Source organism: Catharus ustulatus, chromosome 13, assembly GCF_009819885.2.
Source record: "Catharus ustulatus isolate bCatUst1 chromosome 13, bCatUst1.pri.v2, whole genome shotgun sequence".
Taxonomy (NCBI): Eukaryota; Metazoa; Chordata; class Aves; order Passeriformes; family Turdidae; genus Catharus; species Catharus ustulatus.
This window is the reverse complement of record NC_046233.1, coordinates 236,882-252,439: the sequence shown is the minus strand read 5'-3', so window position 1 is coordinate 252,439 and position 15,558 is coordinate 236,882. Positions and strand designations below refer to the sequence as shown.

The window sequence follows — 15,558 nt, the reverse complement described above, 5'->3', positions numbered from 1 at the left end:
GGCAGTAACACAGAAACACTTGGAATCTCAATTCAAATCCTGACACTCCACTCTGCTGATCAGACATCGATCAGGGGCCTGAGCACCCACCTCCCCACCATGAAACACAGACAACAATGCTGCCCCCACACAGGAGCTGCACTGTGCCCAGTGCCAGGTACCAGGAATGACTGGGTCTGTAGAGCCAGCTGTTGGCAGAGCTCTTCAGAAAGCAGCAGCATGCCTGTGAGCCCTGCCATGCCGAGGGACTGGCACCCACTGTGCCTGCCCAGCCAGCACCAGCCTGCAGTACCGGGCTCCCAGGGCAGCAGGCACCGTGCCACAACCCAGAGCCAGTTTCTGCTCCCTAAAGCAGCACAGCTTCCTGTTTCCAGGCACAGAAACCTTTGCCACTTTGACCGAATTTCCCTTTGCAATCTGGTACCTGTCTGAGCTTGAGATGCAAAGCAGGGACGAGCCCCGGGGCCCCCAGGAAAGCATTCCCACCGCCCACCTTCAGCTCGGGGGCAGCGACCCGCTCCTCAGGAGCCTCCCCTGCTGGAACGGAGCCCAGGGCCATGCCAGCCCCGGCAGTGGGAGAGCCCCCGGGCACTGGCAGCCCACAGAGCTGTGCCTGCCTTGCCAGGAAGGATGGGGTTCACACGGCTGCCTCTGTGCACCCTGACTGCAGCAGCACGTGGTATTTTCACATAAATTCCCAAGGAAACCGAACCAACAGCTGACCACAACTCACTAGTACCAGGTGAGAGATAGAACAGGTAGACAGTGCTCTGGGCTGGGCCCAAAGCCAGGCAAAGCTGACACTGGGGCTTAAACCTCTCATCAGGGCATCCTGGGTCCCACTGGCCCCTCCATGGGCAGCCTGAGCCCTTGCCACAGGCTGTGCAGGGCACTGAGGGACACTGAACTCATATCCCAGAGCAAAACAGATGATGGGCACAACCACGGTGCAGCTCTGCAGCACCTGGGCAGTGACACCTTGGGGTGGTGCCAGAAACCCTGAACAGCCTGCACTGCAAAACACAGAAATTAGGCTTATACAAGAACTCTTGCCTCATTTGTAATGAAGAAATTAAGTGTAAATTCCCAGTTTCCTTTCTGTGGCTAATCCTCTGGATTTACTTGAGTAGATGTAGGGTTAGAGCACATTTAGTTTCATGTTTGGAATTTCTAAATTAGTATAAACCAGCACTTCAAAGTAACTCAGTTCCTATAAAACCCAATCCCATGGAGATGCCACAGTATATTTGGACAATAAGTAGATGCTTTGTCATATTCCCACGTGTATATGAGATTTTTTTTCTTTGGGAACATTTTCTGACTGGTTTCAAACCACACTTCCACGCCCAGGCACACATATATACAGAGACTGTTTATACAGTCTACCCAAGGAGTTCATTTTATTTAACAATCCATTACAGTACAGCTCACTGGTGGGTATCTCATCATTACACCCCCAAACACGGTGGTCAGTGACCATGTAGGATCTGACACAAAGCCACAAGAGCCAGAAACTTGAGAATTAATGCTGAAACCTTGTATTATCCCATGCCACTATGCCTATGGTTTTCAACAGAGGAAACAAACTGGATTTTCAGCCTTTTTTGAGTTGTAGACCCCAAAATATTTCCCAAGAGAGATGTAGTTGCCTGGCCAGCAAATCTAGCTCTAATGAATATGTCTGCTTTCTGTACCTCTCCAGGAGTTTTTAGGAGACCATGGGGGTCATGCAGAAACCACAGAAGACACTGAGAGCTTGGCACGGCTGTGAGCATGGGAGGGGGGTTCCAGTTCAGCTTTTCCTCAAATGAGCTTGCTCATGACAACAAAGTGTGCACACAAAGGTGCCTGGCTGTGTCCCCTGCCAAAACACCCATGGAGACACGGGGCAGATGCAAGGGGACACTGTGGGGCTTTGCTGGGATGCAGCGTGACCAAGGGAGCAGCCAGGCACACCTTTGTTTGCAGGGCCACAGAGGGGGACACTCCACATGGCCACGGCTCCCAAGCCAGCCAGAAGCTGGGGATGGGCTCTTGCCTGCTCTGCTTTCATAACGGCTTCAGCATCCCAAGCTGTGTCACACTCCAGCCATGCAGCCAGCATAACCTCCAAACCCACTGGGCCATGATCCTCCTGGGGTAGAATAGCTCAAACATGAGCTATAAACCCACACAGTGTCCCAAGAATTCGATAAGCTCTGTCAGCACACTGCTGCAAATACCGCTACAGGCAGTTTGCTCCAGAGAGCTCCTACTCCTCTTCCCTTCTGGGGGCTCAAGTCCAAATTCCACACAGGCTTTGAGTGGGCAAAACACTGCAGTGATTCCATACAAGTATTCCAATTTAGCTGCGTTTGACACAAAATTCATTATAAAAAACTACTTCAGTTGAGGTGAAGCAAACCCAGAGCTCACCCACTCAATGTCGGTGCAAGAAGCCAACCAACCTAAATCCTTCCCTCACACATCCTCCTTCCCCTGAGCTGCTGCTGTGAATTCATCTCTGTACGTGACTTTTCAGCAACCCTCATTGAGAAGAACCAGCAGCCCCCACTCCTGACCTAGACCATCCTCCTCTGCACATTTTCTCCTCGTCTCACACAAAGCTGTTAAGCATGTGCCCAACTGCAAGTAATCATTTCCATCGAAGATGGGGGCTGTTTCCAGGCCAAGCTGGTGCTCCCCTTGCCCAGCCTGGGGAATGCAGCCCAGCAGGGCAGGTCCACCTGCCTCATCCACCCTCCACTGTGCGGCCAATCCCACAGGGTCACAATGGGAGCCAAACGAGTGGCTGCCACCACATCGACCCGTACAGGGACAACGTCCCTCGTTCTCTGCCAGCCTCCCTCAGACCAGCACTGAGTGGAGAAGCCCTGCCCCACATCAGCCAGCTCTGAGCAGAAATGCCGTGGGGACTGCAGGGATGGCGGTGTGCTGAGTGCCCACTCCCAAACCCCTCCCTGGTGCTGGAGCTCCCTGTCTGAGTCAAAGCAAGCGGTGCTGGAGAGGAGCATTCAATTAGACTGGAGAGCACACAAGGGGTCAATGATTATCCTTTCACACTGCATTACACCTAGCAGCCTATGGCCCAGACTTGTAACAACTGACTGCTTCAGCTGAACACATGCTTGGAATGAATCAGGCCAGTAGCAGGGCTTTTTTCTTCCAAAAGGAGATTAAAACTCAAGTCCTCAGGAAGAACTGATGAGCCACACTTACTAACACCAGAACCTCTATCAGTGATGCACAGGCAATGGGAAAACTGGAAACCCACTAGCAGGAGGAGAAGTGCAGTTCACAATGGGAAGACAGATAGATACTGATCTGCTCTGTCAGAGCAGCTGCTGCTTTAATACATTTTCCTGCTGCATTTCCAGGTCTGGGACACAAAACATATTAGAGTATTTCACTGTTTTGAAGGTGGAAATTGATGTTAGGTTTTTGCAGCACAAAGAAACACACTATCACAACTCTTCTCTTGACACTGCCACTCTGGGACTTGAAAATAAAATCAGCTTTTTAACTTGTTGGCAAGTCTAATTATTAAGGAAAAAAAAAAGGAAAAAAAAAGGAAAGAAAGGCTCTCCTGACTAGCAGGATGGCTTCCCCGCAGGCTCGGTCAACAGTTGTAGAGGAATAAGCTTCAAATAAGTGGGAAGTGTAGAAATACTAGGCATGAACAAATATTAATGTTATGCTTCATTTATATCCTGGTGTACTTGACATCAAAGGATCTCAAAGCAGCTTTACAAATGCAATCTGACACTACATAAGTTGGGTTTCTGAATAACAATATGAGAGTATGTGGGAAACTGAGGCACCTCAAGGGGTTCAATGACAGCTTCAAGGCCACTGACACAGCAACAACGTCAGTTGGTGCTAGAGCCCAGTCTCCCCATCCATCTCGTATCACCACCACCCTTACTGCTCTCTCCACATGAACAAATTTTCTCACAGCCTGATATCACCATGCCTGCAAACACGGAGGATTCCCACTGACTCCCAATGGCCTGGCAGTGCTCAGTATTTCAGCTCATTCCCTTGACCCTCACATCCCCTGTTGCTCATCACTTCGGGAACTCAGCCTCCTTCTCAGCCTTTATGGCATCAGTGACATCGGGCTCCTGGTCACCCTCCCTGCCTACCCAGGTAGTACTTGGAGAGGGAGATGCTACCAGGAGCACACATCGCAGTGGAACAGTGTGACGGGCCAGGACCAAAGACGGAGTGAAATCTCATCTGTGCCTGGTCTCCTTTGAAGCACTCATGAATTAGCTGCCTAAACTGGATATGGCACTTAATACTTTCAACATCAGCAGACTGGTGTTTGTCATGATTATGTTCTTTACTGAACAAAAGTTAGAAAAAACTGTATCTCTACAGCAGCCCTGGAGTCCTGGTGATGGGTGCTTCTGCCACTGTCTTTCAGTTACGGCCAGGCTGTTTGGTCACTTCCCAAGTGCCTCCAGCAGCCCCAGCCCTGGTGCTGCCCGTTGGCAGGCAGCTCAATCCCAGCCAGGGCTGACGGGCTGCCCCACAAGGATGCTGAGCACCAGCCACAGCCAACAAGACCTGCGGGTGCCTTCACATCCTCTAAACAGGATTCCTGACTCCCAGTGAGTCCTCTGAGAGCCGTGACCATGCCAAGATGTCAGGACTGAGCTCCCAGTGTTTAACACACCCAGTCTTAGTGGAATTAGCTCCAACTACAAGATTTGCTGGCTGTCAGGCAGCTTGTACTTTGCCACCAGGGAAAAACTGTTCAACTTTGCTAGAGTAGGTCTATGAACCAAGTGCATTAAGACTACATATTTTACCACAGAGAGGAGATGCCACACTAAACACTCTGGTTACCATGGGAAACCTTTCTCTCTTTGCCACTGGCATTGCACAGGGAAGCCCAAGCCCAAATGCTCTATCTCGCCTCTGAAATCAAACAGATGTTTTCACAATCTTTGATGGAGCCGAGCTGTGCACTCGTCCCAGAGGAAGGGAAAAAATGCAGAGTTAAAGCAGCCCTTTTCTCTCTCTATCTTCCCAAGCACCGTATTATTTTCAGTGAAAAGGGAGGCAGGCAACTATGTATCGCGCTAACAGTTGCGGCCACTCAGTAACAAACTGTGACAATGGCAAACTTCTGCCACGGGCGCGGGGAGCACAAGGAGCCCGTGTGCCGCCCGGGGAGGGCTGTGCGCCGCGGGACGGGACGTGGGGCAGGCGATGCCCACAGACATCCAGCCCCCACGAGAAGGGGGTACCGGCGCCCAGGTTAGGGGAGCGATGCTGGCCCCGAGCAGGCGGGAGGGTCTCCGGGGAGAGCAGAGAGGGCAGCGGGGTGTGGGGCTCAACTGCCCGCCCGGGGGAAGCGGGGGATGCGCTCCAGCTCGGGAGAGGTGGCGACAGCAGCGGCCGCGGGACGGGACGCGAGATGGGGCCGCTGTCCACCGGCTCCCCGCGCCCCTCGCCCCGGCAGGTGCCCGCCGTACCTGTATCTTCTTCTGCATGCAGGCGGGGCCGGTGCCCTGCACCACGCTGTCCAGCACGGTAACCATGCCGGCGGCCGGGCTGGCGAAGCAGGAGTTGCGGGCGGCCCGGATCGTCTCCTCGATCTCGGCGAAGCGGAAGACGCAGAGCGCAGACTGCGGGCGGCCCCGGCCGCCGCCGGCCCCGGCCCGCTCGAAGACGCCGAAGAGCAGCTCCTCGGGGGGCGGCGGGGCCAGCCCCGGGCCGGGAGCAGCGGCAGGGCTGCGCCAAGCTGCCCGCGCCGGGAACACGGAGACCAGGCGGGTGAAGGCGTCGGCGGCGCCGCCGCAGCGCAGCCCCAGCTGGATGTAGGACTCGGTCAGCTTCTTGGTCTCGCCGCTGCCGTTGAGGGTGGCCTCGGCCGGCTCGCCCAGGCAGATGCGGGCCAGCAGGCTGTGAGCCGGGCTCTCCTTGTCGCCCGCGTTGGCCTCGCTGTTGAGCGCCAGGTAGGCGTACGGGCGGCGGGCGGGCGGAGCGGCCCCGTGCTGCAAGAAGGCGCGGACGAAGCTGAGCTTGTGCCGCGCCTTGTCGCCCTGCTTGATCTTGAGGATGTTGTCGTCGGAGGGGTTGATGTCGAAGGTGAAAAGCTTGGCCAGGTCGCCGCGGGCGTTGAGGGCACGGATAGCGATCTCGGGCGTGTTCTCGAAGCGGTGGTCCTCCAGGCTGCGGTTGCGGGGGAAGAAGGGGCTGCCGAAGCCGGTGTAGGTGGCGGCCACCAGCAGCCGCGCCCCGCCGCCGCCGCCGCCGCGGCGCAGCACCAGCCCCACGGTGGAGGCGTTGGGGTGGTTGGCCGCGACGTTCAGCATGCTCGGGAAGACAGCGACCGAGTCGCTGCCGCCCGGCGGGAAGCGCACGGCCACGGCCGAGATGTTTGCCATGCTGCGCAGCTGGCAGAGGCCCTGGTAGATGGAGCCGCAGACGACAAGGACGCCCTGCTCCGGGTCGGGCTGCAGGATCTTGTTGTAGTTGTTGGTGAGCACCCTGGGGTGCTCGCAGGAGGCCTGCGGCAGCTGCGGTGCGTGGCACAGCGGGCTGTCCAGCACCGGCCCCACCGTCGCCTCCGCCTCCAGCGCCAGGTCTCCCCCCGACAGCTGGAACAGCCGGTTGACGGCCGCCAGGTAAACGCGGGAGCCGGGGCCGTCCAGCGCAAAGTTGTTGGTGAGGGTGGGCGAGAGGAACTTGCGCTGCACCTCCAGGCCGGCGGCTCGGCCGGGCAGCAGCAGCGGCAGCAGCGGCAGCAGCAGCGGCAGCAGCGCGGGGGGCCGCGGCTCAGCGCCTGCCGCCGGAGCCGGGACCGGAGCAGCAGCAGCAGCAGCAGCAGGAGCCATCCCGCCGCCGCGCCGCACAGTGCATGTGCCCGTCGCCGGGCGCGGGAGGGGCGGGCGCGGGGCCGCTTCCTGCGGAGGCAGCGCCCGCCGCCGAGCGACGCCCGCGGGAAGTGGCGGCCGCGGCGGGGGGCGGCGGGGGGCGGCGGGGCGAGCGGCCGCGCCCCCTCCCTGCCCCCGCCCTCCGCCCGCCCCCGTGCCCGCCCCCGCACCGGTGCCCACCGCGTCCCGGTGCCGCGGGCCGCTCATGTGCGTGCGGTGAAGTTGCCGATGTCTCCCGCGCCGCCGACTGGGCGGCTCCGAGCGGCTTCGGACAGGGCGTCCCCCGCCGCGAGAGGGGCTGCTCCGGGCTGTCTCTCTTCTCTCCTCTGCCTTCTTCGCGTTTTTGAGCAGGACAGGCCGGGGGGGAAGGGGCGGGGGAAGAAGCACTTTTCCCAGCTGCGGAGCAGCACGGCGAGCCGGAACAACCCTCCCCGGAGCCCCCTCGTAGCCCCCCGCAGCCCACACATCCTCCCCGCAATACCCTCTCGCTCCCCGGGGACCGGGCGGGGGACGGGGCCCCAGCCCTGGAGCGGTTCTGCCCGCAGGACTCGTCAAAAGCGGAGCAAAGACCGGCCTGCGCGTCTCCTCTGCCCTCCAACGGGTGCCGCTTTTACGAGAAAGACCCGAAGAAGTGATATCCCCAATTACACGCTGGGTTGATGTAGGGGACAGCCCCTAAACCACCGCCCCACCGGAGATAGCTCCACCAGAGCGGATTCGCTCCTGCTGCCTTCCTCCCCTGTCTGCGGGTGTGACAACTGCCTGCTCGCCGTGAGGGGACACATCCGAGACTGAGGAGCACTCCTGGGCAAGGCTGTAGGGAGAGCCAGGGGCCATCCCGGGATGGGGGCGACACGCGTCCTGCAGCAGATACTTTGCTTGCCCGTGTATCTCACGTCCCTCCCTGCAGGCTTCATGAAATTACCTCAGCAATTACCCAGCCCATTACCCAGTTGGCCTCCTGCCGCGGTATCGTGACACAGGGCACAGCCTGAGGTCACCCAGGGGCTTCACTCCGGGCAGCGCACCCAGTGCAGGAGGGGACGCGGGTGTGCTGCCGCACATGGCAAGTACCAAGGTCATGAAATGCTCAGCGCTACGTGCAGGCTTCAAGCTGAAGCACTGGCAGAGCTTACAGGCAAGAGGAGTGGCTGTGGGATGTGGGCACAGCATCCTAGCCTCCAGCCCGGGTTTCCACCGAGAGCAGAGACCTGGCTGGAGCAGCCGAGCACTGCAGGAAGGAGCGCTGGGTCTGGCGGTGCGGCTGCAGCAGCTGTATCAGCATAACGGTGAGGGCTGACCATGGAGGCATCTCACCATCCACAAAGAGCTGGCAGCCTTTAAAACAAGGCTGGGAAATGGAGGCTGGTGTCTGGTCACAGCTGCCTGGGAATGCTGCACAGGCAAGCCCTGGAGAGCTGTCCTCCCTCTCCCCTGGCTGTGCCTTAGTCCCCTGCCCGTTCCTGTGGCATGGAACTTTAGTTATAAAAAACATGTTAGTGAGGCTGATGGGGATTCTGCACGACTTCTGTTCTGGAGAGGAAAATCCTCTGTTGTTGTCTAATCTCATTTCTACACCTGCCAATTTTCCTTTCCCTTTCCTGTCTCCTCACCCTCTTCAGAGCACTAATTAATACACAACTGCCTCGGCCATGCCATGTCCACTGAAAATCTGCATGGAATTAAATGCTGTGCTTTCATGCTATCTAACTCATTGTCTCTGCTAATCATATCCTTAATTAAGAATTATTAGCTGTTTTTAAATGTGGGACTCCCAGTTGTTAGTGGCTTTTTTTTTTCTTAAACTACAAGTTAGCAATTTTTAAAAGTGATCATGTCTTTAATTGCATAGAAATAAACCCCCATGATCCCAAACCCTTAATCTGCCTATTTTAGGATTTCTTATGGCTGCTTATCCTGATAGCAGAGCATCTTCCATGTGAAATCAGCCTTTTAAGGCATATCAAATTAGGTTCCAGATTACAGTGAATTAAAAAAAAAAAAAAATAGGCCAAAGAACATGGAAATATGTGTGGCTTACCCAAAGGTATCCTGTACTGGCTCTGTCAGAAAAAAAAACCAACAGGAACTCTGGCTCCTATTGCCTATGCCAAGCATTTATCTACACTGATACAATTAAAGACCAAATATTTGTAGTATTGAAGGATTATTTGACAAAGATTTTATTGCTATTGTTGTTGTTAGGAAACAATTTTCTGGTAAGATGCTTTGAGGGGAATATTTTCCAGAAATGATTTCCCACCCCTATTATCTGGGCTGTTATAAGCTCCAGTGAGTATTTCAGGATAATGCTCCTAATGGAGTAGTAGAGGTTTTTAAATCTCTCATACACAGATCTCACCATTATTTTTTGTTCAGGAAGAGAAAAAGGTCGAAAATAAACCACGAGCCTCTTGCCACAGAGCATCACCTCCTCATGAAATCCCTTCCTCTTTGACTCCTGCGCAGGTTTGAGGATACCAACCTCTCAGCTGGCGCAGGGGGAGAGGGGCTGTGCACACAAGAACTCAGAACTGCTTTAATTATTGATAAATATATTTACACAAGAACACTTTCCCTTTAGGGGAAACATGAGTTACTCATGCAATTACTCAGGTTATATTGACTCAACACTGTCAAACCCCTGGATTTTATCACTTTAATACAGAGAGTATAAACATCTGTTTATTTAGCAGGGGTTATCTGTGAGGTACAGGGTGCCCTGTGGGTTTGGGAGGGACTCTGCCCCTGCACCAGAGGTGGCCAGGTGGCAGCTCTTGGCCCAGCACCAGGGGCCCAGGGCAGGGTGGAGCAGGGATGCTGCTCACCAGGCAGGCATGCAGGACCACTGGAACCTCAGTGCCTGGTGGCAGGGACCTCCAGAGAAGAGAATGTGCTTCCTGTCTTTGTGTCTGACATGGAGTGCACCAGAAAGGCTGACTGGGCAGCACACGCTGGCTCACGGGGCAGCTGCCCCTCCTCTGCCCCACATGGCCCTGCAGAGAAAAGCCCAGGGTCAGCCACCACAGAAGGCTTGCAGGGCACCCTGGCAGAGGAGCTAGCACCCCAGAGCTGCTGTGGGAAAGCTCTGGCAGTGCAGTGGACCAGAAGGTGCTTCTGCTCTGACTCAGGCAGCCAGTCCCCTTTTTTCTCATCTCCTTCACTCCCCGGCCCTCAGAGCAATTTGGGTCATTTCTATATGATTGCAGAGCCAGTGGGCAGCCAACTACAAGGTGAATTTACAAACACTTACAGAAACGTTTTGAATCTCTTTAGCCACTTGCTTTCCATCTGAGAAACCTGTACTGATGGAAAATGGTCACTGGATAGCTGTGTTGTATCAGAGCAAGGGCCCAGTCCCTGTCTGCCCCCCATCCTGTCCGAGGCCATGCGTGGTTATCCAAAAGAAGGTGACAGGTAGGAAAGTGGAGTGGTCCCTTTGGTCTCCACTGTCCCAGGCCAGAGATAGAACAAAGCTACCCCCAAAACAGCATTTCTGAACAAAGAGCCATTCACCAGGGAAACACAAGGCGAGATGAGGAGGAGCTGAGAAGCACTTGGGCACAGAGAAATCGTTGCCTGAGCTAGAGCTGTTCCCTGGTACCACACTTAGCAGATTCTCTAGAGCCATGCCTGTTACCCTGCCCTGACGCTCTCAGCTGTTAGTCTCCCGAATCATCAGGCTGGATACGTCGGCAAGTGCTCACTCAGGAACTTCAGGGCACTCAGAACTAAGTGGGCTTGGAAATAGACTGATCAGCAATCCTCAGTGTATTTTTGGAAGTGCATGGACTAAGACCCCATTTTATTGTTATTAATCCGTATTGCAGGCACTGCTCATGGATGAGGCCATGCTGTCATTACTGTTTTTACTAATGATTTAACACACTGGGAGTCTGCTAGGTGCTCAGCAGAGAGACTTAGGGCAAAGTCACTTCCTCAGCATCCTTTAATCTGAACACATGCTCCAGCGTGGTCCCAGGCTCCGCTGCAGATGCTGTAACAGGAACTGCAGGGCACAGCACACTCTGCTGCCACCACGCTGCTGGCCTCCAGCCCTGTCTGAGCGAGGGTGAGAGGGATTTATGGGGACCTCAGCCACTTTCTGCGTAAAAACAGCCTTTTTTTTCTTGAGCCTCTTTGTTTTCCAAGATGAGCCTTTCCCAGTGTAATATAGAGCCTTGCTCTCCTCAGAATGTGTAATGCAGTCATAACCTTGTCTGCAGCATGCAGCCAGCTGACGTGTTCGCCATGAGGGATTTGCCTCCTGAGAGGAGCCGTGCAGACAGAGATTGTGAGCACAAAAAGGTTTCTTTCTGGGTTAATGACAGATTCGGTGATAGTGAAAGTTCACACACACAATACTGCCAGGACTTTCTGGACTGGGCTGTTTATCACAAGGCAGTAAAGACATGTCTTTGGTAGCCTGTGCTGGGTTTGACCTGGGCCCCATGGGTGGACAGAATCTCTTTCACACTAGGGCCCTCACTGGATGCAAGAGCAGCAGGTTTCCCAGTTTTCCCCAGACCTCCTTGGTGACCTGTTGGTTTTATTTTCCTTAGAGGCTTAGGGAGGACTCAGCACTCCCTTATCCCAGCTTCACACTGGTCAGGGCTGGAGATGTAGTTCAAATGCAACTCCAGTTCTGATCTGTGGGAAGCTCAGCCTGTGCTGAGGTGGTGTCCAGGTGCATACAGTCCCTTCCACCCCAGTTACACTGACAGTGTCTCCTCCATACCTGTCTCTCCTCAATGTGGCATCGCAGGCAGGTACAGCTGCAGGTGCACAGGGCAGAGCAGGGCCCTGGGTCCAGCCAGCACCAGCCTTAGAGGGTTTCCGTGGGTACCAATGGTTTTTCACACGTTTTGCCTGGGCTGGTCGAGCAGGGGTTCGTTAAGCCCCCCAGAGCTGTGGGGCACTGCCCCCAGCATTGTGGCACAACGGGGGCCATCCATGTCCTGCCAGCCATGCAGGGTGCACGACCTGGCTCCCAGCAAAGCAAGCAAATCCAGCATAAAGCAGAACATCCCCCCATGGGATTCCCAGGAGGGGCCATGCTGATTGCTCAAAACAAAGCTTGGCTGCCTTGGAAGGGAGCCTGACTCCTACCCCCGGGTTCACACATGGCAGCCCCAGCTGACCCATACAGCAAAGCCCTGCAACAGCAACCAGCAGGGCTGATTCTACCAGCTTTGTTCAAACATCCTCCACCAAAGCCTGGAGGAAGTTTTCCTTATGAAGTCAGGCAGGATCGTGCTGCATGCTCTGCAATATGCTAATTTCCCTGTGAGCAGTTGCTCAATACGTGTTTAAGTAGACAGGCCACCACTACTCCTTAACCAAAACAAATGGGAAAAGGGGAAAGCTTACAACACAACAATTGCTTTCAATTAGAGGATGTATCTTTTGCCAAAATATGTCGGTGGGATTTGACAGACCACATTTTTAACTGTGTACTACTGAAGAACAGACTACACTAAAATGCAGCCTAAACTAAACAGGAACTTAATCCCCTTCCCTTCCTTCCCACAGCACAATCATCAGGCTGTAAATATATTATTACAGCCCATAGTACCCTTGTTAATTCCAACCAATTTGACTTACCTCAATGGCTTCAATGTTATTCTCTCATGTTCACTGAGCTTATTGAGCCTTCAGTGTTGATGCTTATTTTGTGCTTTGAAGTGAAGGGGTTAAATATGGTTAATCGTAAATTTATTATTTGTTTTGTATGGCTTAATGCAATCCTGAACATTTTAGTTAACATTTCATGTTGCTTCAAAAGATATAGCATGTTGCACTGAGCTGGCTTGTGTGGTTTTGGATATGTTGTATGCAGACAGTGTGATCTCGGTCTCAACATTTCCCTGGTGACCCCAACAGTTTTAAAAGCTTCCACATTGCTCAGGTACAGGAAACACATTCATTAATCTTAGAGATAAGTCAGAAGTCTCACACAAACACATACATGTATAAAAACGACCTGTTTATACATACACGTTTAAAATGTCGGCAAGCCCCATGTTGGACTTGGTTGCGTTTTGAATTTTGTAGCACAGAAAGAGAGTTCTCAGATGGTTTCATTTCAGCTTGCAAATAAATATACTGTCCCTGCACAATCCACGTGTTTCTGTGAACAGATATGTATTTATGTTTGAATTCATCACTAATTAAAAAATCTGAAATTTGTGATGTTAGCAGTGCACTGATGGAAACAGTCACATGAATCCTTATACACTTGAAACCAGTTTTTTATCCAAATAACCCAGGGGAATTGGCACCCAAAGTATTTTACCCACCAGTGAATGTGACCCTGAAACTGAGCAGAAGTAGTGGTAAAGCAAAGGGAGATGAAGCAAACACAGCTGATATGCCTGAGAGGAGTGGAAAAGGCAATCAAACAACCTAAGTAGTAAAAATGACCTTTCAACACTCTGTTTTAAAGAATAAACACCACACAATTAGAGACTGGGGTACTTCTATCACTTGAGTGCCAGCTTAGCTGTTCCATCTTTCTGTCTAAGCAGTAGTGTTTGTGCTGTTTCACATCTCTGTATCACATTGTACACAGATATGCAGTGTATTTCAGGAGTCGTGGGTGTCCCTGGTGTCCCTTTTTTCACTCTGCTCCACAAGGGGTAGAAGGACTCACACAAATCCCTTTGCAATCTTACCAAGCACCATGCAAGTGACACTGCTCACACAGGGTGCAGAGTGATATCTCCAGCAAATTAAATTACCCATTAGCCCTGCAAAGGCTGGGCAATGGCAGCAACCCTTTGCTTCATGGTGTTTGTCTGGAGAGCAATAAGGAGTTCTAGTAAGCAGCAAGGGCTGGCGAGCTGCAGGTGCTGCACTGAAGGTGACAGCCTGGCTGAGCTCCTCTGCCTCTAGAGCTGAGCTGTGGATGGGCAGGGTTTGTTCACCCAGGGCTGGAAGGAGGCAAATCCTGTGACACACCACCACGTCAGATGGGTCTGTTAGCTTTTGTCTCCTCCAAGACCCAAACCTGGGATTCCCACCTCCTGCAATCACCAGCATAACCTCCAGCCAGGGCAGGACTTGGGTCAGTGCATGCAACCTCTGCAAGCTGTGCAGAGGTGCCCGGGATGGACAGAGTCACTGAGATTTCTGTAGCCTGGATCTGATCTCCTAATCTTCTCGTCTCCCTCTTGGTGCTCTCTGGCACAGACAACAGCTCTCATGAAATAACAGGCTCCCTTAACCTACCTAATGGTACTTTTCACCTTCTAGGTCCTCATATGCACCGGATTTATCTTTTGATTGATGTTCCTCTTCTAAGTGATGTCTTTCAAGCCTAGGTTTAAAAAAACCCAGCAAAACTTACTTCCAGTTTCAATCAAATCTGTCAATCCATCACCTTGCTCATTGTAGCCTTCCTTAGCAGAGTTTGGGCTTCTTTGTGCAGCACCCACAGGGCAGTCTGGAGGCCAGTCTCCAAGATCCTGGCACACATGGAGAGGGTTCCTGGCTCACAAACTGATTTTATCAAGCTTTTTGCCAAGCAGTTCTGTAACCACCACTGGCAGGGACAGGGAGCATGGCCCATGGCAAACTGCATCTTGTTCTAGCTTGTTCCTGGGACTGAAAAAGGATGTGCATGTGGTTCCCAACCGCCCTGACTGTTCTTGTGCTTTCGGTCAGATGCCCACATGGGTCAGGCACCAATTCTGCTTTGCAAAACTTGAACCACAGTGGTAGGCCCTGGCCTTGCTCCTCTCTCTCTGGCAGGAAACTTGTAGAGTAAGCAGGGCAGCTAGAGTGCTGGATCTGGCCATGGGGCTTTTCAGATGCAGGAGACTGAATAAATATTAGTGGTTAAACTAGTAGTTAACCCACCAGTTGAAATAACCAATAAATTCTGTTTTTCTCACAGTTGATGCAAATGAGATTTGATTGCAAACATCTCATGCCTTAATTATACCTTAGAGAATCCCAGTGACACAGTGGCCTTGCCTGAATTATTTCAATGTAAACAATGCTAGACAAATGAGTGTAATTGTCCAACTCCTTTGACTTGCTGGTTTTCACCCTGCTTGGAAATTCTTGCAGCAGGGCACTAAGGCAAGTTTTGGAACATAAATGCACCTCTGCTCCAGCTCTGGCACTATTAACAAACCTGTTATCCTTTCATTCTTTTTTTAAGATAGAAAGGGGTGGAGTTGTTTAAAAAATGGGAAGAGTCTGTTTGTGGTCTTTATTTCAAAAGAATATTACATTCCAGCTTCAGAACGACCATTAAGAAACTGGTAGCCAACACTTTTGTTGTTGTGCTGCATCTCACATTAATCAGCTTCAGATCTACCAGCTCATATCCCACGCAAAAGATGGGGAACAACAGCATGAAAAAAATTTATCAGTTTCCACATGCCACTTTATTGTCATATGAAACTTTACATCTTTTTCACCCCAAGACTTAATCAGACCAGCTCCTGACTGGAGCTTTTTTGTTCCAGAATTGGACTAAAAAAAAGCAAAAAACCACCAATGCCTACTTCCTCCATAAGGGGCCAACTCTTCCTTCCTTTCATGTGTGCATCCTCCACAGAGTCTGCAGAGGAAGTGGGGAGGGAAGCATCAGAGAAACCAACAGAAGAGTGGATTCAGGAAACACAAAGAAATGAGGAAGTTGGTCCCGGCACAGCTT

At 52.7% G+C, this 15,558-nt stretch overlaps 1 protein-coding gene across 2 annotated transcripts in view; it reads right to left on the bottom strand.

Moving 5' to 3' along the window:
* The window catches only part of PLXND1 (plexin D1), a 67,911-nt gene extending 61,011 nt beyond the window's left edge, over positions 1-6,900 (bottom strand). For both annotated transcript variants that reach the window (XM_033071412.1, XM_033071413.1), the window contains exon 1: positions 5,487-6,900. In XM_033071412.1, the coding sequence (XP_032927303.1) occupies positions 5,487-6,851 (1,365 nt within the window). In that variant the 5' untranslated portion in view covers positions 6,852-6,900. The remainder of the gene's footprint in view (positions 1-5,486) is intronic.
* Positions 6,901-15,558: the final 8,658 nt, after the last annotated feature.